This window comes from Onychostoma macrolepis, chromosome 10 (genome assembly GCF_012432095.1).
Source record: "Onychostoma macrolepis isolate SWU-2019 chromosome 10, ASM1243209v1, whole genome shotgun sequence".
Lineage (NCBI taxonomy): Eukaryota > Metazoa > Chordata > Actinopteri > Cypriniformes > Cyprinidae > Onychostoma > Onychostoma macrolepis.
Window position 1 is genome coordinate 26582103 of NC_081164.1, and position 22500 is coordinate 26604602.

At 40.9% G+C, this 22500-nt stretch overlaps 1 protein-coding gene across 2 annotated transcripts in view; it reads left to right on the plus strand.

Moving 5' to 3' along the window:
- Positions 1–5781: 5781 nt before the first annotated feature.
- Positions 5782–22500, plus strand: part of kcnj6 (potassium inwardly rectifying channel subfamily J member 6) — a 26603-nt gene continuing 9884 nt past the window's right edge. Inside the window, exons 1-2 of one of the 2 annotated variants that reach the window (XM_058789327.1) lie at positions 5782–5929; positions 18123–19050. In XM_058789327.1, the coding sequence (XP_058645310.1) occupies positions 18141–19050 (910 nt within the window). In that variant the 5' untranslated portion in view covers positions 5782–5929; positions 18123–18140. Of the gene's footprint in view, positions 5930–7166; positions 7212–18122; positions 19051–22500 lie in introns of those variants that run through there. The other variant, XM_058789328.1, reaches the window with a different exon arrangement.

Below are 22500 nucleotides of genomic sequence, written 5' to 3' on the forward strand. Positions count from 1 at the left end.
TGAGTGTGTGTGTGTGTGAGAGAGAGAGAGTGAGTGTGTGTTCAGGTTTGTCTGTGTGATGCTCAAAAAGCTGCTCAGTTTTTGAAAGACTCAGAAATCAGATAAATCATGTTCTGCTTTAATAACGTCAACAGATTTGTGTTCTGCTTAAAGGAATAGTCCACCCAGAAAATGAAGATTTGCTGAAAATGTGCCATCCAAGTTCAGCATGAGTGTGTTTCTTCATCAGGTTTGTAGAATTGTGTCTCTGCATCAGTGTCTCAGCAATGGAGGCTCTGCAGTGAATGGGTGCCGTCAGAATGAGAGTTCAAACAGCTGATACAAACATCACAATAATCCACAAGTAATCCAAGTTTCAAGTTTCAAGTTTGGTTTATTTCTAGAGCACATTTAAAAACAACAGAAGTTGAACAAAGTGCTGTACATAAAGGATCATAAAACAAACAACAATAAGGTACTGTACATAGTATTATACATTACACACAACAACAACAACAACACTAAAACCTTAAAATCAATTCTAAAACGGACCGGAAGCCAATGTAAGGAAGGCAGTACGGGGGAAATATGTTCCCGTTTACGCGTTCGAGTTAAAAGTCGAGCTGCAGCATTCTGCACTAACTGCAGGCGTGAGACAGAGGCCCGGCTGACACCAACATAGACGGCATTACAATAGTCTAGACGAGATGAAATAAAAACATGTACGAGCCTTTCAAAAATTTTAAATGACAGAAAAGTCTTAAAAACTTGACTTTACTACAGAGTTTATCTGTTTGTCAAGTTTAAAATCCATATCCAATATTACACCCAGGTTTTTAACATTTACATTTATGCATTTAGCAGACGCTTTTATCCAAAGCGACTTACATTGCATTGAAGTTACAGTTTTTTACATTTTATCAGCTCTTGCTTTCCCTGGGAATCGAACCCATGATCTTGGCGTTGCTAGCGCCATGCTCTACTATTTGAGCTACAGGAAAGCATAACAGTGGATTTAACATGTGGAAGCAAAGAGCCCAGATCAATATTAGAGACCTTGTTAGTACAATTTGGACCAAATATCATAATTTCAGTCTTGCTCTCATTAAAATGAAAAAAATTTAGGGCCATCCAATCTTAAATGTCTCTGAGGCAATCAAAGAGAAGTTGCAAAGAACTGGCATGTTCCCGTTTCAGTGGCAGATAGACTTGTGTGTCATCTGCATAACAGTGAAACAAAATATTATATGTCCTGAGAACAGACCCTAATGGGAGCATATACAGGGAGAACAGCATAGGGCCAAGGATAGAGCCTTGAGGGACTCCAAATGGAAGTGGAGCTGATGAAGAAACAAAGTCATCAAGGCGGACAGAAAAAGTCCTGTGAGTTAGACAGGACCTGAACCACTCCAAAGCAGTACTCTTAATGCAGACAACATGTTCCAACCGGGAAAGTAGAATATTATGATCAATGGCATCAAATGCAGATGTCAGATCCGAATGGCTGAATCTCCTGAATCAGTGACTAATAAAAGGTCATTAAAAACCTTTAAAAGTGTAGTTTCTGTGCTATGAAGAGCTTTAAAACCAGACTGATATACTTCTAAAACCCTGTGCGAGTCTAAAAAAGATTGCAACTGTATACAGACAACTTTCTCTAATATTTTAGAGAGAAAGGGGAGTTTAGAGATTGGTCTATAGTTGGAGAGAACTGTAGTGTCCAAGTTGGATTTTTTTTATCAGAGGTTGAACCACAGCATGTTTAAAATCTAAAGGAACAACAGCTAGGGTCAAACTGCTGTTAATGATTTCTTGAACTACAGGCCCAATGGTATCAAAAACCTCCTTTAAAAAACATGGAGGAACTACATCTGTGGGACAAATAGACCGTTTCATCCGATTTGTAACATCTTTTTAAAAAAACAAAGAGACACAGGCTCAAACTGGTCAAAAACAGCAGAGCAAGAGGGGTCTGCAGAAGGAGGTGTGATGTGCGCTCTAATAACTGTTCCCTTATCCACAAAGAACTGTAAAAACCTCTTGCAGGTATGAGGAGACACATCAGAAACAGTAGGCTGAGAGGGATTTAGCACCGCATTAATTGTACTAAAGAGTACTTTTGGTTTACGAGAGTTATTAAGAATGACGTTAGACAAATATTTAGTTTTCTCTGCTTTAACAGTTTTTTGGTATCTATTCCAGGTCTCCTTTAAAATGTCAAAAGACACCTGCAGCTTGTCTTTCTTCTGATGTTCAGCTCTCCTGCACTCACGTCTCATATCATTTACCCAGGGCTCAGTTTTTGGCTTAGGACGCATCATTTTAAAAGGTGCAACAATATCCAAAGCACTTTGACGGGTGGAATTAAGCAATGAGGCTAGCTCCTCAACATTAAAATATGAGGGAGATGTAAAATACGTTTCAGAGAAATTTGAGAGCTGAACAGCAGTGGACGAGTTAAATATACAACATCGCTGAGCTGGAAGACTCGGTTTAGAATAACAAGGGATAGAGATATCAAAAAGAACAGGCATATAATCGGAAAAAGACACTTCAGAAATGTCAAGGTTAGAAACAGGTAAACCACACGATAGAAGAAGATCTAACGTATGACCGTGCTCATGCCTTGAACCCATCACAGACTGAATCAGGTTGAAGGAATCCATTAAAATTAAAAGGTCTTTAGCCAGTGGTTTCGTAGGGCAGCAGACATGAATATTAAAATTGCCAATAATTAAAATCCTGTCATAGTTCGGCTTCGGCACAATTCCAGACAAAAAGTCGGAGAAGTCATTGATATCCACACCGCTCCAGTCCATCAGTTAACATCTGGAGAAGACAAAAGCTGTAAAGTTTAGAGCTGTTTTGTCTTGTAAACGCTGCTTGATCTGCAGATTTCTCTCCTGATTCACACCAGAACACTTCTTCACTGGAGGAAGCGTTATTATGGATTATAGACTCGTATTTGAGTTAAAAACGTCTTAATGCTGGATTCGTTTCAGATGTTAACTGATGGACTGGAGTGCTGTGGTTTATTGTGATGTTTTTATCGACTCTCATTCTGACGGCACCCATTCACTGCAGAGCATCCATCGCTGAGACACTGATGCAGAGACACATTTCTACAAACCTGATGAAGAAACACACTCATCCGGATCTGGGATGGACTAAGTTGACTACATTTTCAGTACATTTTTATTTTTGGGTGAACTGTTCCTTTCAGGTTAGTGGTGGGTTAGTAAATATCATCTGGTATGACAACCATTGTGTTAATGACGTCTCACTGAAATACGTGTGTGCATAATTTTTTTCTCTCTCTCATTGACACACATTCACCATCTGTCTTTGTTTGATTCTTTATTTCTTTATTGACAGATGATCGTATGTTTAAGCAGAACGAGACCCAAGTGTGAACCTGTGTGTGTCTCTCAGAACAGAAGAACTCTGATACAGTGATCTCTTAACCTGCTATTCCCTCTTATCAGGGAAAAGATTAAGATCAACATTAAGTGTGTGTGTGTGTGTGTGTGTGTGTGTGTGTGTGTGTGTGTGTGTGTGTGTGTGTGTGTGTGTGTGTGTGTGTGTGTGTGTGTGTGTGTGTGTGTGTGTGTGTGTGTGTGTGTGTGTGTGTGTGTGTGTGTGTGTGTGTGTGTGTGTGTGTGTGTGTGTGTGTGTGTGTGTGTGTGTGTGTGTGTGTGTGTGTGTGTGTGTGTGTGTGTGTGTGTGTGTGTGTGTGTGTGTGTGTGTGTGTGTGTGTGTGTGTGTGTGTGTGTGTGTGTGTGTGTGTGTATGTGTGTGTGTGTGTGTGTGCGCTTTTGTGAAAAGTCAGGACATAGATGTGTATAATGACGAGGGTATGGCAGGTATTACAAGGTGAAGGTGACATCTCAGGACATTGACCCATGACCCCACTTTTCAAAACGCTTATAAATCACTCAGAATGGAGTGTATTGAAAATCTGAAATACAGACAGTCTCCTGTAAGGGGTAGGTTTAGGTGTAGGGTTGGTGTAGGACAATAGCACATACAGTAAGTACAGTATAAAAACCATTACACCTATGGAGAGTCCCCACTTTTCACAAAAACAAACATGTGTGTGTGTGTGTGTGTGTGTGTGTGTGTGAGAGTGTGTGTGTGTGTGTGTGTGTGTGTGTGTGAGAGTGTGTGTGTGTGTGTGTGTGTGTGTGTGTGTGTGTGTGTGTGTGTGATTTGCGTGGCAGTCTGTTAGTGTGTGAAGGGCCTCCAGCCCTGGGCCGTCGGAGCAGCTGTGCCTGTCGCTGCATTGATCTGGAGTCATTATGCGCTCGGACCGAAGGGACTTCAATCTGGAGTCTGTCCCCACAGAGGAACCTGCGCAGCTGCTGCTTCTGCTCCAGGCTGCTTCTGACTTCCTCTTCCGGTGGGAACCCAAGCATCCTCATCTAAAACATGCTGATCGGAACGGCTGATTATTTAATCATCTTCCTGTGTCAGCTGATCGTTACTGACGTGTGTAACTGCGTGTTATTCTTAGTTGATCTGTGAACACAAGACGATCCAGAACAAAAAAACACAGACCTTTTGGCAGATTTAGCAGCAGAAATGGTTCGGTTTAAATAGAAATGTGTAACGTGAACTGAAATGTAAAAAAAAAAACTTCTAAAACGTAATACTTAATATAATATGTAAATTAATCTGATATGTAAAATGCGTGTCTTAAGTAGTCTTTTCCAGCCAGTTTTCTTAAGATGTAGTCAAGTATTGTGTGCAGATGATATGAAATTATATCTTTTTATATGCTGGAAAAAAATGGTATGGGATTTACTTTTCAATTCAATTCACTTCAATTCAATTAAAAAAACTTTATTTGTCCCAGGGGCAATTTAAAGGCATATTGAGCAGCATGTCAGCAAAAACAACTTTTCTAAACAAATAGGCCTATATAAATAATTAAATAAATGTATAAAATAAAAATCAATTCGAATATAAACATGTAACTATATTAATACAGTGGATAAAGTGCTGGCAGGAAAAGTGTAAACAAGAGTTGTAGATTTACAGGAAATATGTATTTTCAGTATTATTGCAATGATAATGGTAAATCATAATAATGACAATAAATAACAGGTAATTCGGTACTTTAAAAAATATATACGCACTTTGAAACAGCTTCACTCAGACATTTATAAAGAATGACACGTTGCCTGCATAAGATGTGTTTGACGTGCATATAATCAGGAGTTTTTGCATATTATACGCACTTTGTTGGCGTGCACAGGCTATTATACCCACCACACCCCCTAAATATACTGATGCGTAGCATGTGCACGCCAAAGTCCATTTTTGCGTATAAATAGCACGCCAAATAGAAACAGAACATCGCACATTCATGAGATCAGGTTAATTAAATTTTATATATATATATATATATAAGTAATTGAAAAATCATCTGTCTATCTACATTTCATATTTGGGCTGTACTGGTTTCTTGTCACAAGCGAGCTGTTGTTTCAGTAGGACCACCTCCATTATTGTAATTGTCGCGTTCATTGAGCTTTCAATGATGTGAAACCGCAAGATTCAGTTTAGATTTCGCCTATTTAATAGTTTTTAATGCATAAAAATTGGGCAGGTGACAACAAGTATTCAAATGTGATCCAGGTATAGGCTCTGATTAATAAACGCGTGAATCCCGCTGAACTACAGCAGAAGATTCGAACCCGTGACGCCAGCAGAATCTTCCGCCCCCTCCCTCCCCCCCTCCCTCTCTCTCTCCCTCTCTCTCTCTCTCTCTCTCTCTCTCAGTCTCTGGTTCATTAGAGATCATGTCAGGATGGGAGGATGATGAAGATGATGGCTCTCTGGGTTTCTCTCCGTGAGCTGCGGGCCGAAAGGTGAAATCAGCGTCTTCTTCTTCATCACTGAAGCTGGAGAGGATGAGGAACGAGTGAATGAATGAACGCGCTGTCTGGTACGTGTCGTATTTACTCCTTCATCACTGTAATCGTGTTTCTGAGGAGCACTGTAACTAAACGATGGCTTACATAACGACGAGCGTTCGGTAATCTAAGAATCCTCCTCCTCCTCATCATCATCATCATCGTCTTCCTCGCGGAGGAGCAACAGTGATGAAGATCGTGGCTTCAGTAAAACATTTACGAGCTTTTCTCTTCCCGACATATGTGTTGCTTCTGTGTGTGAATCTGAGGGAAACACTGAAACCTGGCGCCGGTGGGCTTCTGCTCATCATCGGTTCGGTTTGAGTGGGTTCTGGATCCCGTAGCGTTACCATGGAGACCCGCCGATCGCGACTGAAACCTTAAAAATCCCGTAGACGCGCGCGCTCTCTCTCTCTCTCTCTCTCTCTCTCTCTCTCTCTCTCACTCTCTCTCTCACTTTCTCTCTCTCTCTCTCTCTCACTCAAGTTCAAGTTCAAGTTCAAGTTGCTTTATTGGCATGATATTTTTGTTACTGTATTGCCAAAGCATTTTAGATGTGTAAAATACATCACCAAAGTAATAAAGGAGACAATAAATGAGTAATAAATGAGAGAAAATAAATAAATACAATAAAATAAAATAATAACAACAGCAGACAGTATTTCTAATATCAATTATAATAATTACAATTATATACAATGAAGAATATGTCAAATAAAGCAAATTAATATAATAAATTAACCATTTCATATGGTGTGTGGTGTGGTGTATACAATGCAATTTTTACTTAGTAGCCTATTTTTGTCTTGTTTTTTAGTATAAATATCTAAAAATGTATTTATTTACTGTACAAGTAAAATGACTTAAGATATTATGTCTTGTTTTCTGAAAAAAAAAAAAAAATCAAAATCAAAATTGATCTGCCAATGGGGCAAGAAAAATAATCTTGTTTAGCTTTTGAATTAAGAATATTTTTTTTACTCCATTGGCAGATATTTTTGCTTGTTTTAAGGAAAAACTAACAAAATGTTCATAATTGTTTTAGAAAACAAGACTTAATATCTCAAATCATTTTACTAGTCAAGTAAATGCATCTTGATTCGAGAATGTTTAGATATTTATACCAGAAAACAAGAGCATGATTTTTTGCAGCTAGCTTGGCTGCCATGTCATCCTCTCTTGAGTATATGTTGTAGATCTCTCTCTCGCTCTCGGTGGGTTAATTCGTTCGTTCTTCCTCAGACGGTTTAGTTCCAGAAGGCTCAGACTCGTGGTGCTCAGGCTGTGATTGTGCCAGCGTTGCATAACAGTCATGTAAGTTATCATCCACACGAAACTTCATTGTTCCTCCTCTCAGAGCTTCTTGTGATGTTCAGTGAAGCTCATCCTGGTTTCTCTCCTACAGATGCTCAGACAGCTCAAGCATCCAGCTGTCTGACCACCAATCAGGGAAAGATTTGAATGCAATAATAAGCGTTTCATAAACTGTTCAATTATTCTACTCACCCTTCAACAATCAGGCTTTAAAAGTGTAAAAGCATTAACAAATGACTAAAACAGGCCACGAGTAAACAAAAGCGTTAAATATCACATATTATCTGTATTATGTAACATGTTGCCTTAATTAGAAATGTTCATTAACTGGAACATGGAGTGATAATAAAGTGATTTCCATCATTTTGACACACTTTTTTTTTTTGCTGCGACGTCTTAAAATCAATAGAAAAGTCTACCAAGAGGACAAGAAAAATAATCTTGTTTAATAATCTTATTTTTAATCATCTTAATATATATATATATTAAACAAAAACAAACTAAATTTGATAATGTTTTCAGAAAACAAGGTAAAATATAGCTGCTTTAGAAACATTCAGTGAACGCTGCTAATAGTGATTAGAAGTGAAAGAAAATGACATGTTAAAGTATATGTGTGAAAACTAACCTGGAAGGATTTGGCAGTGCATCCAGTGAATTATATATGGGATTTATGATAAATTAACCCACAAATGCACAGTATGTTGTCATTTGTCACATAGTTACAGCGAAATGCAAAGAAAACTTGAAAATTAGGAAGAAACTGCAGAGCTTTTCCATAGATATTCTTGTTAAAATGCCAAGCGTAATGTTACTCTCCTGGATTATTTGTAGCAAAACTTTATGATCTGAAAGTAGACTCGTTACGAGCGGCTCGTTCTAGAGTTTCAGATTCTGGCAGCGACTCAAAGGTTCTTCACTGCAGATTTAATGACATGCGTGAGCTCCTAATTAAATGAATGTCTATTTGAGACGCATGTCTTCTGCTGGTTATGATCATAGACTTTACATGATTGAATTATTCCGTGCCGTCCGTGAACACGCCACGGGATTCGATTGTCACGCCTACGCCAGCGTCCGCAGCGCGTCAGAGAGTCTCTTGACCCGCAGGTTTGCAAGCGTCCGGCTGGCTTCCCTCTGCGAGGCTCTGGTCGGGCAGGTTTGATGAACGCGGCGTGTTCCCGACGCTTCTGGAACGCTGCAGAACGCTGCCACTTCACTTGGCACATTGTGCATCTGCCATTGTGAGCGCTGACGGATTGAGCCGTGTGTTGCCATGGCGATGGTGGCTCATGTTTCCCAGCGAGAGAGAGAAAAATTCCCTCCTCCAGCAAACACGGCAAACGTGCTCAAACTCTTCAGGTCACCAGGATTTCAGAGATTTCTGCAGAAATCACACTGAATGTGACATTCACTGCAAAAAATGATTTTCTTAGTGTTTTTGTCTTGTTGTTTAGTATAAATATCTAAACATTCTTGAATGAAGATGCATTTACTGGACAAGAAAATGACTTCAAAATACTAAGTAAGAGAATAACTTTTTGCAGTGTTTGCACTTTCATATTTGGAAATAAACCTCAGTTGTGTGTGACTTTAGGCCAGAGTAAATTATTTCTGTGAGTCAGTTTAACTCTATTCGTCAGTGTTTATAACAGTAGAAGTCTGAAGTTCTTCTAATATCGTAATAGTACAAATATAGTATCATACCTCATTTCATAATGAAATCTGGTGATGATCAGGATGCAGGGTTTTACTCATGCTGGTCAGTTTCTGTTTTTACATTTACTCTGCTCTCTAAATGTAGACGTTACATTAGACTTTTTTGTATTTATGACTAGTTATAGATACTGTAACTCACACATAACTCATTTTGGATGCAGATTTGTCCCCATAATATGGTTCTGTAGGTACACACACACACACACACACATTCATTGAGATCAGAATTATTATCGTTTTCAATCTAACTGGCCATTTGTCATAATTGCTCTTTAGATTTACTCATAAATGAATTGCATTATATATGTATTACACAGAAAGGTGTAGTATTGTATATTTTATTAAATATTGTGTAAGATCTTGAAGTCAGTTAGGTGTAGATGTTTGTTGCAGTCGAGGATGACATGTTCTTCTAAATTACAACAATGAAACTATGATATCATATGAAAGGTTCTGTAATTTGATGATGGTCTTGGGATGATGTGGACTGTATTTTAAAGATGCAGTTTCGGTCCATGTTTTAAAGGTCGTGACGAAACCCAGATAAATTGTGAGCAGAGTTTGTCAATCATCTCAAGATTTGCTCTCGTGGTTTTGATGTCGACGTTCCTGTGAGTTTTTGCGTTTTTTTTTTTTATTCGAGCCGCCCACAGATCTCCTCCAGCCCACCGTGATGCTGGTTCTGCACCAAAAGCCCAGCGAGACTGAAGAAATATGAAATATTTAACGCAGCCCGTGCTCGCAGTGACCTACTGAGGGAGAGCGGCTGTTTATCAGTGCCAGAAATAGACCTAATGTTGAGAGGATCCAGAGCGGACGGACGCAGCACACTCCCGTCGTGAGAAACCGTGCGACCGAGTGGCGTTTCCAGTGCGTTTGTGCTGAGTCAGGCGGTGTGTGAATTACCCAGCGTCCCTCAGACGCACCAGGCTCAGGTGAGCAGCTGTGTGTTCAGGTGTGTGTGTGTTTGCACAGTGATTACAGCCGCGTTCAGCAAACACCTCTGAGACCAGAGCGCTGTGTTCAGCTCACAAGAAGCCGCTCCTCTGGCCGTAGTCACACCATTATCCAGCGATTCTTCATCAGGTGAACTGTGAAGTCTCACCGTGTGCTGAAAGGTCAAAGGTCACAGCCTGAACATCGGCGTGTTTGTAATTGAGATGCCTTTAAAGGGATAGTTCACACAAAAGTGAAAATTCAGTCATTAATTACTCACCCTCATGTCATTTCAAACCCGTAAAACCTTCGTTCATCTTCAGAACACAAATGAAGATGTTTTTGATGAACTCTGACCCTCCACAGACAAGGATATTACCACGATCAAGGCTCAGAAACGAAGCAAGGACATCGGTAAAATAGTCCATGTGACATCAGGGGTTCAACCGTAATTTTACGAAGCTACAAGAATACTTTTTGTGCGCAAGGAAAACAATAATAACATAAATTATTCAGCATGATATCCGCTGATGTCACGTGGACTATTTGAACGATGTCTTGATCGTGTTAGGATTCCTGCTGTCTGAGGGTCAGAGAGCTCTCGGATTTCATCAAAAACATCTTCATTTGTGTTCCAAAGATGAACGAAGGTCTTACGGGTTTGAAACGACATGAGGGTGAGTAATTAGGATTGGTTTAATGCAGGATGCGTGCAGCTAACCGTGTAATTGCATGCGTTGTCAGTGTGTGTGTGCGTAACGGTGGTCAACCGGTTTAACTGGGTTAACTGTAATTGCAGTTTACAGTATGTGGAGCTGGTTGTTTTAGACTTCCTGTTTGTATTGGAGTGTTTAATTGTTAATCACTGTTTTATTTGTACATTTTGTACTTCCTGGTTTTAATGAAGAGACCTGCTGTGATCCTGCACTGGTCCTGATGATGATGATGATGATGATGATGATGGTGTCTGTGCAGTTGCATTCATGCATTCAGCAGAGGCTTTATCTAGAGCATTTGTTCAGCTCATGGTTGTGTGATTGTGATGAAGGATCTCGTTCTGTGTTGGTCCTTCCAGCAGAAGCTGCAGCTCATATTTATTTACACTGATCTCAGTGATGTGTGTCCAGCTTCACATCAGACACCTGAGAGCAGCCCTACAACACTGTAAAATGATTTAAACCTGGTAAAACATGTTGTCCTACTTGAAGTACTAATCTGTTAGTATTAGCTGGAAACGTCAGCAAATTGGCCCAAATATCTAATCAGCATATACACACACGGGCTGGTAGGAGTGTAACGCTGCACAAAACTATGGTTTGATACGTTGTCTTTAAATAGAATAGTGTCAATAATGCTGAAAAACACTCTTCATACTGCAGTTTATGCTGCTGTTGTAAATGAAGGAAGTGCTTCCACGTTTTGATGCAAAATATTTGAGCAAAATGCCCATTCTTTTGTGGTCCATCTGTTTGACAGATTTGTATGCGATGGTGCTTATTCAGAGAAATTTAACAGAGTCATTTGCTGTTGGACAAGCCTTTCTGCAAAATGGAAATACTGGTGTGAATTTCTAATGTTTACAGATAATGATACAACTGTAAGAAGTAAGAATTGTTCCAGTGAGTGACAGTGTTCTAGTTAGTGACAGTGTTCTAGTTAGTGACAGTGTTCCAGTGACAGTGTTCTAGTTAGTGACAGTGTTCCAGTGACAGTGTTCTAGTTAGTGACAGTGTTCTAGTTAGTGACAGTGTTCCAGTGAATGACATTGTTCTAGTTAGTGACAGTGTTCCAGTGAGTGACAGTTAGTGACAGTGTTCCAGTGACAGTGTTCTAGTTAGTGACAGTGTTCCAGTGACAGTGTTCTAGTTAGTGACAGTGTTCTAGTTAGTGACAGTGTTCCAGTGAATGACATTGTTCTAGTTAGTGACAGTGTTCCAGTGAGTGACAGTGTTCTAGTGACAGTGTTCCAGTGAGTGACAGTGTTCTAGTTAGTGACAGTGTTCTAGTTAGTGACAGTGTTCCAGTGAATGACATTGTTCTAGTTAGTGACAGTGTTCCAGTGAGTGACAGTGTTCCAGTGAGTGACAGTGTTCTAGTGACAGTGTTCCAGTGAGTGACAGTGTTCTAGTTAGTGACAGTGTTCTAGTGACAGTGTTCCAGTGAATGACAGTGTTCTAGTTAGTGACAGTGTTCTAGTGACAGTGTTCCAGTGAGTGACAGTGTTCTAGTTAGTGACAGTGTTCTAGTGACAGTGTTCCAGTGAATGACAGTGTTCTAGTTAGTGACAGTGTTCTAGTTAGTGACAGTGTTCCAGTGAATGACATTGTTCTAGTTAGTGACAGTGTTCTAGTTACAGTGTTCCAGTGAATGACAGTGTTCTAGTTAGTGACAGTGTTCTAATTAGTGACAGTGTTCTAGTTAGTGACAGTGTTCCAGTGAATGACATAGTTCTAGTTAGTGACAGTGTTCCAGTGAGTGACAGTGTTCTAGTGACAGTGTTCCAGTGAGTGACAGTGTTCTAGTTAGTGACAGTGTTCCAGTGAGTGACAGTGTTCCAGTGAATGACAGTATTCTAGTTAGTGACAATGTTCCAGTGACAGTGTTCCAGTGACAGTGTTCCAGTGAGTGACAGTGTTCTAGTTAGTGACAGTGTTCTAGTTAGTGACAGTGTTCTAGTTAGTGACAGTGTTCCAGTTAGTGACAGTGTTCCAGTGTTCTAGTGAGTGACAGTGTTCCAGTGTTCTAGTGAGTGACAGTGTTCCAGTGTTCCAGTGTTCTAGTGAGTGACAGTGTTCCAGTGTTCTAGTGACAGTGTTCCAGTGAATGACAGTATTCTAGTTAGTGACAATGTTCCAGTGACAGTGTTCCAGTGACAGTGTTCCAGTGAGTGACAGTGTTCTAGTTAGTGACAGTGTTCCAGTGACAGTGTTCCAGTGTTCTAGTGAGTGACAGTGTTCCAGTGTTCCAGTGTTCTAGTGAGTGACAGTGTTCCAGTGTTCTAGTGTTCCAGTGAGTGACAGTGTTCCAATGTTCTAGTGTTCCAGTGAGTGACAGTGTTCTAGTTAGTGACAGTGTTCTAGTGTTCCAGTGAGTGACAGTATTCCAGTGTTCAAGTGAGTTGCAGTGTTCTAGTGTTCTAGTGTTCCAGTGAGTGACAGTGTTCTAGTGTTCTAGTGTTCCAGTGAGTGACAGTATTCCAGTGTTCAAGTGAGTTGCAGTGTTCTAGTGTTCTAGTGTTCCAGTGAGTGACAGTGTTCCAGTGTTCTAGTGTTCTAGTGTTCCAGTGAGTTGCAGTGTTCCAGTGTTTTAGTGTTCTAGTGTTCCAGTGAGTTGCAGTGTTCCAGTGTTCTAGTGTTCTAGTGTTCCAGTGAGTTGCAGTGTTCCAGTGTTTTAGTGTTCTAGTGTTCCAGTGTTCCAGTGAGTGACAGTGTTCCAGTGTTTTAGTGTTCTAGTGTTCTAGTGTTCCAGTGAGTTGCAGTGTTCCAGTGTTCCAGTGAGTGACAGTGTTCCAGTGTTCTAGTGTTCTAGTGTTCCAGTGAGTTGCAGTGTTCCAGTGTTCCAGTGTTCCAGTGAGTGACAGTGTTCCAGTGTTTTAGTGTTCTAGTGTTCCAGTGAGTGACAGTGTTCCAGTGTTCTAGTGTTCTAGTGTTCCAGTGAGTTGCAGTGTTCCAGTGTTCCAGTGAGTGACAGTGTTCCAGTGTTCTAGTGTTCTAGTGTTCCAGTGAGTTGCAGTGTTCCAGTGAATGACAGTATTCTAGTTAGTGACAATGTTCCAGTGACAGTGTTCCAGTGTTCCAGTGTTCTAGTGTTCCAGTGAGTTGCAGTGTTCCAGTGTTCCAGTGAGTGACAGTGTTCCAGTGTTTTAGTGTTCTAGTGTTCCAGTGTTCCAGTGTTCCAGTGTTTTAGTGTTCTAGTGTTCCAGTGTTCCAGTGTTTTAGTGTTTTAGTGTTCCAGTGTTTTAGTGTTCCAGTGTTTTAGTGTTCTAGTGTTCCAGTGTTCCAGTGTTTTAGTGTTTTAGTGTTCTAGTGTTCCAGTGTTCCAGTGTTCCAGTGTTTTAGTGTTTTAGTGTTCCTCTGTCCTGTGTGTGATGGTTGACGTGTTTCCATCTGTGATGTGTGGTGCGATCATGTGTTGAGCTTTAACTGAGATCAGAACAAGCGTCGGACGCAGGGGGTGATTTTCTCTAAGGCTACTTTTGGACTCAATCAATATATGCTGCAAACGCGTGTTGATCCTTTCCAGCTCTCAGGAGGATTGCGCTCACACCTCGTCTGTGTCTCAGAGGGCCGTCACTGCCGTCATCGCTCACAGCTACAGCTGCTCTCCAGTCCGTCTGTCTCTCAGCCTGTCTGTCTGTCTGTCTGTCTATGGTAATGTGCTCATTGTCTCCTGCATCAGTCTTTGTCTTCTCAATGGCTTCATGAATATGAGTCTCTCTCAGTTTTTGTTCAGTGTTATTTATGTCATGTCCAATATGGCCATCCGCTGACACAAAGCACGCGGTTTATTCTCTGAATAAATATGAGCGGATCTGAATGAGGCGTTAAAACACACATCAGTGTGTGTGTGTGTTAATTTTCTCTCCCTGTGGGTTGTAAAGCAGGTTGTCCAGCTTGCTAATGGATCGATGGCTGTAGAGAGAGAGAGAGAGACAGATGCACAGATGGGCTTGTTTTATCAGGTTCATGTAATCTTGTCACGGTTCTGTTCTGACACACCTGTACGTCTGCGATTCCTTTTCATCCTGAGCAGGTGCACGTGGATTCAGAGCCGTAACGCGTCTGTTGTTGTCTTGAGTGACAGTGAGACGAGACACACGGCACTCAGATCAGAGTGAGACAGGAACAGGAAATACACCACAGAGAGACACATGTGAACATGACTCAACACATGACAGACAGAGAGAGAGAGAGAGAGAGAGTGTTGGGCTCAGGTGACGGCTGTTAGAGAGAGTTAATTAATCACATCAGTAAATGTTTACACATCTGTGACACACACACACACACACACACACACACACTACTGAGCGTCTCACTGGATTCTCTTTTCTCAAGCGACCTGGAACATTTGTGCCTGAAAATTTTCAAACAATATATATTCTTATCATTCCAGCTGATGAGGCTACGGCTGAATTAACCGTGTGAAGCCTGACATATGAAATAATACTCCGAAAAAAATAAATAAATAAATTGCTTTTTTTTTAAATGCAGCAGTCTATTGACAAAATATACAGTATTTAAAAATTTCCTTGTGTTTTTATTTTGTATTATATTTGCTCCTTCAAGGTTTTATAGCTCATATAGTCTGATACAGAGAGAATATGGAGGAAAAAACAGCTCATTTTTATTCAGAGACTCAAACTGAGCAAAAATATGAATTCGCTGCAGATGCTGATATTTATATGATGAAATTCTGATGCTTGTAATGTAAATCAGTGAGATGTTTATAACAGTACAGCAGATACTGACATAAAATGATCTAAATATCAACGGTCAATCTATACCTCCAATAATATGTCTCAGTAAGATGAGATTGAAATGATCCAAACATATAATGCAATGCTTGAAGAAATAAGCGCTCCTCAGAAGATGTGAGATGAAGATCATTCCTCCGCTGAGGAACAGTGAAAGTAAAGCTCCTCAAAAGATCCTGATGATCGTGATTCACGTATTTATAATCTGAGTAGGATTACTGAGTACAGTCTGCCTTATAATAAACTGATTTCATTGAAAATGAAAAATTAAATGATTAAGCAAATGCTTTGAAAACCTTTTTAATGTATAATGGGTTACTAATAATCCCTTATATGATAAATTAATGAAATCACAAATGGAAAGAAATCAATAAAACAGTCATATAGAATTATGGGTAAGGGTCAAAGGTCACCCCAATGGCTTCAAATGTTTAACTCTCAAATATGATAAGAAGGATCAAACGCAGTGAACACGTGATGTTATGATTTCAGTTAAAACAAATTGTGGAGTAGAATTTAATGTTTTATTCTAAATGACCCTTTAAAACACAAATAAATACTGGGAATCAACAGAGACAGGCTGACAGTGTGTGTGTGTGTATCAGCGTGTGTGTGTGCGAGTGCGTGCGTGTGTGTGTGTGTGTGTGTGTGTGAGCGTGTGTGTGAGCGTGTGTGTGTGTGTGAGCGTGTGTGTGTGCGAGTGCGTGCGTGTGTGTGTGTGTGTGTGTGTGTTTTGTGACAAATCAGGACATAGATGTGTATAATGACAAAAGTATGACAGGTATTACAAGGAGAAGGTGACTTCAGGACATTACTCCATGTCCCCACTTTTCAAAATGCTTATAAACCACACAGAATGGAGTGTATTGAAAATCTGAAATACAGACAGTCTCCTGTAAGGGGTAGGTTTAGGTGTAGGGTTGGTGTAGGACAATAGCACATACAGTAAGTACAGTATAAAAACCATTACGCCTATGGAGAGTCCCCACTTTTCACAAAAACAAACATGTGTGTGTGTGTGTGTGTGCGTCAGTAATCAGAGATGCGAGCCGCTCGCTGTGTGTCTGCTCAAGGCGACACACTCGTGACGTGAAGTGGCATGTGAATTGACAGACACCGTCCCTCCCAAAGCGTTTCCGCTCTTCCTCTTAAACGTGCTGTCACTGGAGATCAGAGTCTCTCTCCTGAGCATCAGGCTGCATTTCTCTCCTCGTGTCGGTTTATTTTATTCTCATGTGTTAACAGCCTCCAGTCCAGATGCTCTTCGGTCCACAGGTCACTTGCTGATCACCTGATCAATAATCTCATTAGTCAGCCGCTCAACCGCACCTGCTCGTCACCATGGTGACGCTGTCACACTCCACCTGTACCTGTCCTGAAGAAAAATGATCCTCGGATGCTGAGGACTGTTACCAGGCTGTTGCTATGTGGTTTCCAAGCAGTTCTGGGTGGTTGTTATGAGGTTGCTAGGTGTCCCTGTGAAGTGCCTGTGATCTTCTGACATCATGTCAGTGCACTCACTTGTTCTTTGTTGGATTTTAATATTGAATTATTTCACAGACAAGTTTATATTCCATAATATTTTCTTAAAAACGCCATCCCACTTATTCTATTCTATAGTCTATAATTGTGCCTTTAGAGGAACAGAATCATTGTTTGAGAGTCAGTGTTGTTTCACCACAGACACACCCACTTCACTGCTTTACAGTACGTGTGTGTGTGTGTGTGTGTGTGTGTGTGTGTGTGTGTGATGCACTGCCAACTGAATTACCTGTCTGTCTGTTGTCTGTGTTGCTGCCAGTGACTAATGACACCAGAATTAGTCTTCAGTGTCTGTCTGTCTCTGAAGAGGAGGAGGATATTGAGGTAAAGACGAAAATGTCATTCAAATATGAAAAGATAGGGAATTCATAAGACAGCTTTTCATTACATTCAGAGTGCATGAGTGAATGAGATGCGTGAGGTCAGAGTTCACCGACGTACAGTAGATAGCAGAGCTCGCGGTGATGGTCAAGCGATAGAATCTGGGCAGTTCAGATGAACATGCAGTAAAACTCACTTTCTCATCTCACACACTTCATTTTGACAAAAACACACTCCTTGTGGTGCTCAACCTCCTATGAAGCCCCAGAACTCTGCATGCGCTCCAATATGATGTTATAGACGGAGGTACAGCGGAGGCCAAAATGATTAGAACACTAGTATTTCAAACAGCTAAAAAATGGTTTCAAGTCAGTTATTTCTATCTTCTGCTGGAGTGTGTCAGGAGGAAATATCAGTTTACATTTACAAACATTCATTTAGCCATTAATTGTAATAATCCAGTGAGATTTTTGAGATCTGGTCTGATCATCATCAGTCTGTCTGGAGTGACATGAAGAAACAGAACAAACTGAGACTAAATCCAGAAGAACTGCGTCTCCAAACCTGCGAAGCTCCTGAGAAACTCTGCTCAAGAGCACCGAGGGCAAAAGCTGCTTTAAACACAAAGCATGCTCACAACAAATGTTGATTTCATTAAGTTAATAGAACTTAATTGATCGATTTATGACATTATTTTTGACAGCATCCTCATTTTACAGCATTTTTACATAAGTTCCTAAAACTTTTAACAGCACTGTAGCTTTGCAGGAGCTTTCTTGAAGCGATTTTTGTTCTAATCATTTTGGCCGCTACTGTAAACGGGCTTTGGTGATGCTCAGTGTTTGGAGGACTGATGGGCTCACACTTGTGCCACTGCTCACTGATCCTGCCTCTCTCTCTCTCTCTCTTTCTCTTTCCAGAACCTTCCATAAGTCCAGATGGAGCAGGATGTCGAGAGCACCGTCACGGTCCGACAGCCCAAGCTGCCCAAGCTGCCCAAGCAGGCGCGGGACGACGTCCCCAAACCGCTGCAGGACAGGGAGCGCGCCAAGCAGAAGATCCAGCGCTACGTCCGCAAAGACGGCAAGTGCAACGTGCATCACGGAAACGTGCGGGAGACCTACCGCTACCTGACGGACATCTTCACCACGCTGGTGGACCTCAAGTGGAGGTTCAACCTGTTCATCTTCGTTCTGGTTTACACCGTGACGTGGCTGTTCTTCGGCTTCATGTGGTGGCTGATCGCTTACATACGAGGAGATCTGGAGCACATAGGAGACAACCAGTGGACTCCTTGCGTCAACAACCTCAACAGCTTTGTGTCGGCGTTCTTGTTCTCGATAGAGACCGAGACGACCATCGGCTACGGCCACAGGGTGATCACTGACAAGTGCCCCGAGGGCATCTTGCTGCTGCTGGTGCAGTCGGTGCTGGGATCCATCGTCAATGCCTTCATGGTGGGCTGCATGTTCGTGAAGATCTCGCAGCCCAAGAAGCGCGCCGAGACTCTGGTGTTCTCCACCAATGCCGTCATCTCCATGCGCGACAGCCGGCTTTGTCTGATGTTTCGCGTCGGAGACCTGCGGAACTCACACATCGTGGAGGCATCCATTAGAGCCAAACTGATCAAGTCCAAACAGACCAAGGAGGGAGAGTTCATCCCTCTCAATCAGACGGACATGAACGTGGGCTACGACACCGGAGACGACCGGCTCTTCCTGGTGTCTCCGCTCATCATCTGCCACGAGATCAATCAGCACAGCCCCTTCTGGGAGATCTCCAAAGAGCACCTGGCCCATGAGGAGCTGGAGATCGTGGTGATCCTGGAGGGCATGGTGGAGGCCACAGGTACGCCGCTGAAATCTGCAGTCGTTTCATTGCACTCAGAGATTACATTTACACATAGTGGGTTTGGCAGATGCTTTTATCCAAAATCACTTGCTTTGCATTGAAGGTGTGCAGTGGATTGGTTCATGCATTCCCTGGGAATTGAACCCATGACCGTGGTGTTTCTAGAGACATGCTGTTCTGTTTGCAGTCAGAGATTACATTTACATGTAATGCATTTGGCAGATGCTTTTATCCAAAATCACTTGCTTTACACCTGGCTCAGGGATGTAACATTAAGGGAGACGACACAGCAGAATAAGTTCAAACATAATATTTATTATAACAGAAGTGACCAAAATAACATAATCATGTCAGTATGAGTAGTGTCAGTCAGTAGGAATTGCAAGTGAAGGGATGCACAAAGTGAAGAGCTGTCAGTGCTAATGAATGGATGCGAAACAAAACATAATGTCACAAAATTGGAGCGTGGCTCTGGCAAACTGCCCAAGCTACAGCTGAGCATCAGCGGCGACGAACTCTTGCACCGTGTCTAAATAAGAGCTATGACGAGCATCAGGTGCATCATCGCTCAAGTCACGCCCCAATCACAAAACCTGCAACAGAAAAAACCCAAAACACCCAAACCAACACAACTCAATCCTAACACACCCCCCTTAAAAATAATAATAATAATGATTTATACATATAGAGGTAGGTCAACTCACATCGTTGGAGACCGAAACACTACGTCATGTTCTATTAAATGAGTTTGTGATGGAATGCCGAAAACTCGCATATCAGCTGTGACCGCTCTGCTCGCTGCAAAACAGATCAAAGAGACAACAAATTCTCCAAATATTTCAGATGATTTTGGATAAAAGCATTGCATTGAAGGTATGCAGTGGATCGGTTGCTTTGCTTTGGACTGCACAAGGAGAGTAAATGTTGCAGCTTATGTTCTGTTATTTTGAGACTGTTCATGATATTATGTTGAGCATAAATTACTTTAAAGTAGTAACTGCACATGTCAGTACCTGCATGTGTTCATGCGTGCTATCGCTAGGTGAGAATCAGTTACAAAAAGTAAAGGTAATTTGACGTGTCTATTTTTGATGTTTTTACTTAATGCAGTGAAGTTATTGTCAGATACATAAAGTATTTGAAATCATAATGTAGTTTAATGTAGAGAAACTTCGGTTTGCTGACATGCAGGTTAAAGTCATCTGGTTCATTTTGTCTATATTTGCATACGTGGCTAATCGAACCAGCGTTAATTTCACATTGTGTGGTTTGTTATGATCGGACAATATTTGAAAATCTGGAATCTGAGGGAGCAAAAAAATCTAAATATTGAGAAAATCACCTTTAAAGTTGTTCAAATGAAGTTCTTAGCAATGCATATTACTAATCAAAAATGAAGTTTTGATATATTTACTAAATATCTTCATGGAACATGATCTTAATATCCTAATGATTTTTGGCATAAAAGAGAAATGTATAATTTTGAGCCATACAATGTATTGTTGGCTATTGCTACAAATATAGCTGCTGCTTATGACTGCTTCTGTGCTGCAGGGACACATATGAGTTTTTTTTTTGTAATCATTTTTCAGTAAATGGCAATATTCTCAGTTTTCGGGTGAACGCTCGCTCTAAGGGAAAGACTCTGAAACAGGAGCGAGCTCACATCAGGACTCATGATATAAATATAGTGCCAGATCAATACACAGCGGCTTATAAATGCTCTGTGTGCTGGGAAATATCCCAGAAATCCCACTGGAGTCCAGTCCTGGAAACACGACAGATGAGCGTGACGTGCCCTCGTGTCTGTGGATCATTAAAGGCTTTGAGCTTCTCGCGTGATGATTTGATCAGCTCTTTTCCAGTCCTGTGATCCGTGTAGTTCCAGCAGCTCCTGTGTGAGGGTGGATGGATCTGGAGATCCGCAGCGACAGGCACGTGGGCGTAGAAACACTGCGGTCAGTTCAGATGAGTGTGTGATACGGCCGGAGTGAGAGCTGACGTAACACCTCTAGAAGACCATCGAGCGTCTCACACTTTCTTTACTCCTCCAGTTTTATTTGAAGATTAGCTGCGACACACATCAGAACTGACGCAGATACAGAACCACACCGATCCAGTTATTTCATTCTTTTCTGTGCAGCGTCAGGGTTCCTACGCAGTTTGGAAGAATATGGAAAAAAGAAAGCAGGGTATGGAAGTATATTTGCATTTCCAGACTTTTGCCCCCATTTAGTTTTTTATAATAGAAAATTAAGAATTTAATGAAAATAAGTTTATCACACAAGAAGTGTTTTCATGGCAGCTGTTCAGTGATTCTTTAGTGATTGTCAAACACGACTGAATGAATTCACTTTTTAATTATGCAAAATGTTTTGCGTTTTGGGTTTCTTCTCACGATTTTCTTAGCACCGTATGACATAGCCTTGAGGACCTTTGCAAAAATAAAAAATATACAGATTTTTATGTGTGCATGAGAAACCATTAAACTTAACATATAGCACACTGAACCTATCAGCTCATTTAGAGGTGTGCTGTCTCGGCCGCCACAGAATATGTGTTAAAGAGACCTTGAAATATGACATACTGCCCTAACGAAAGCCACATTTTGAACACTTTTTGACAAAACCAGTCTTTTTTTATAGACCCTTTAACTTTGCAAATAGGACAATGCACACTGTATTATACCATCAGCTCATTTCATGTCATGGTTTTTCTGCTGCTGCAGAGGATGTGCTAAACTGGACATTAGGCCTTGATATTAGAGGCACTACCATAAGAAAAGCCACATTTTGAGCAAGTAGATCTCTATTAATGCATGTGCATTCATGCTCTCACTTTATTCATAGTAAGATGGCAGTGATGCACAAAGGAAATAGTTTATATAAAACTAGAAATTGTAATGCGTAAGCATACAAAAAATTCCCATGCGCATGTGAATAGTTTCTCAAGGGCACAAAAAAGTTTCTTGTGTGCATGCAAACGTCACTTAGAGAAAAACAATGTATTTTACAGACAACTATAATATATACCAAATATGAAGCTGAAAATAGTGCTGTATGAACCATTTATGTTAAATATGGTCTGAAAATCTACTGAGAGGTTTGAGTCTGGAAAAGTATTTTGAAATGGATAATGTGTAGGAACCCTGAGGGATACTTGAACTGACCTGGTGATTCACGGCAGAAAGAGTTTATTAGAGCAGTTTAATCACAGTCACAGTCGCTTTCATGAAGCATCACCTTCGTCCAAGTTCGTGAAACGGCTTCTCGAACGGGAAAAATGTATGATTTTGTTGATCAGGAATTGATTAGCTCGTTGAGAACACATGAATTTAAACAAAATAATGCACACGGATGTATCATTTACAGTTTTTTTCAACTGCTTACACACAAAATCTTTACTTGTCACACAATTTCTGCAACACTAGAAGCACACACCGAATCT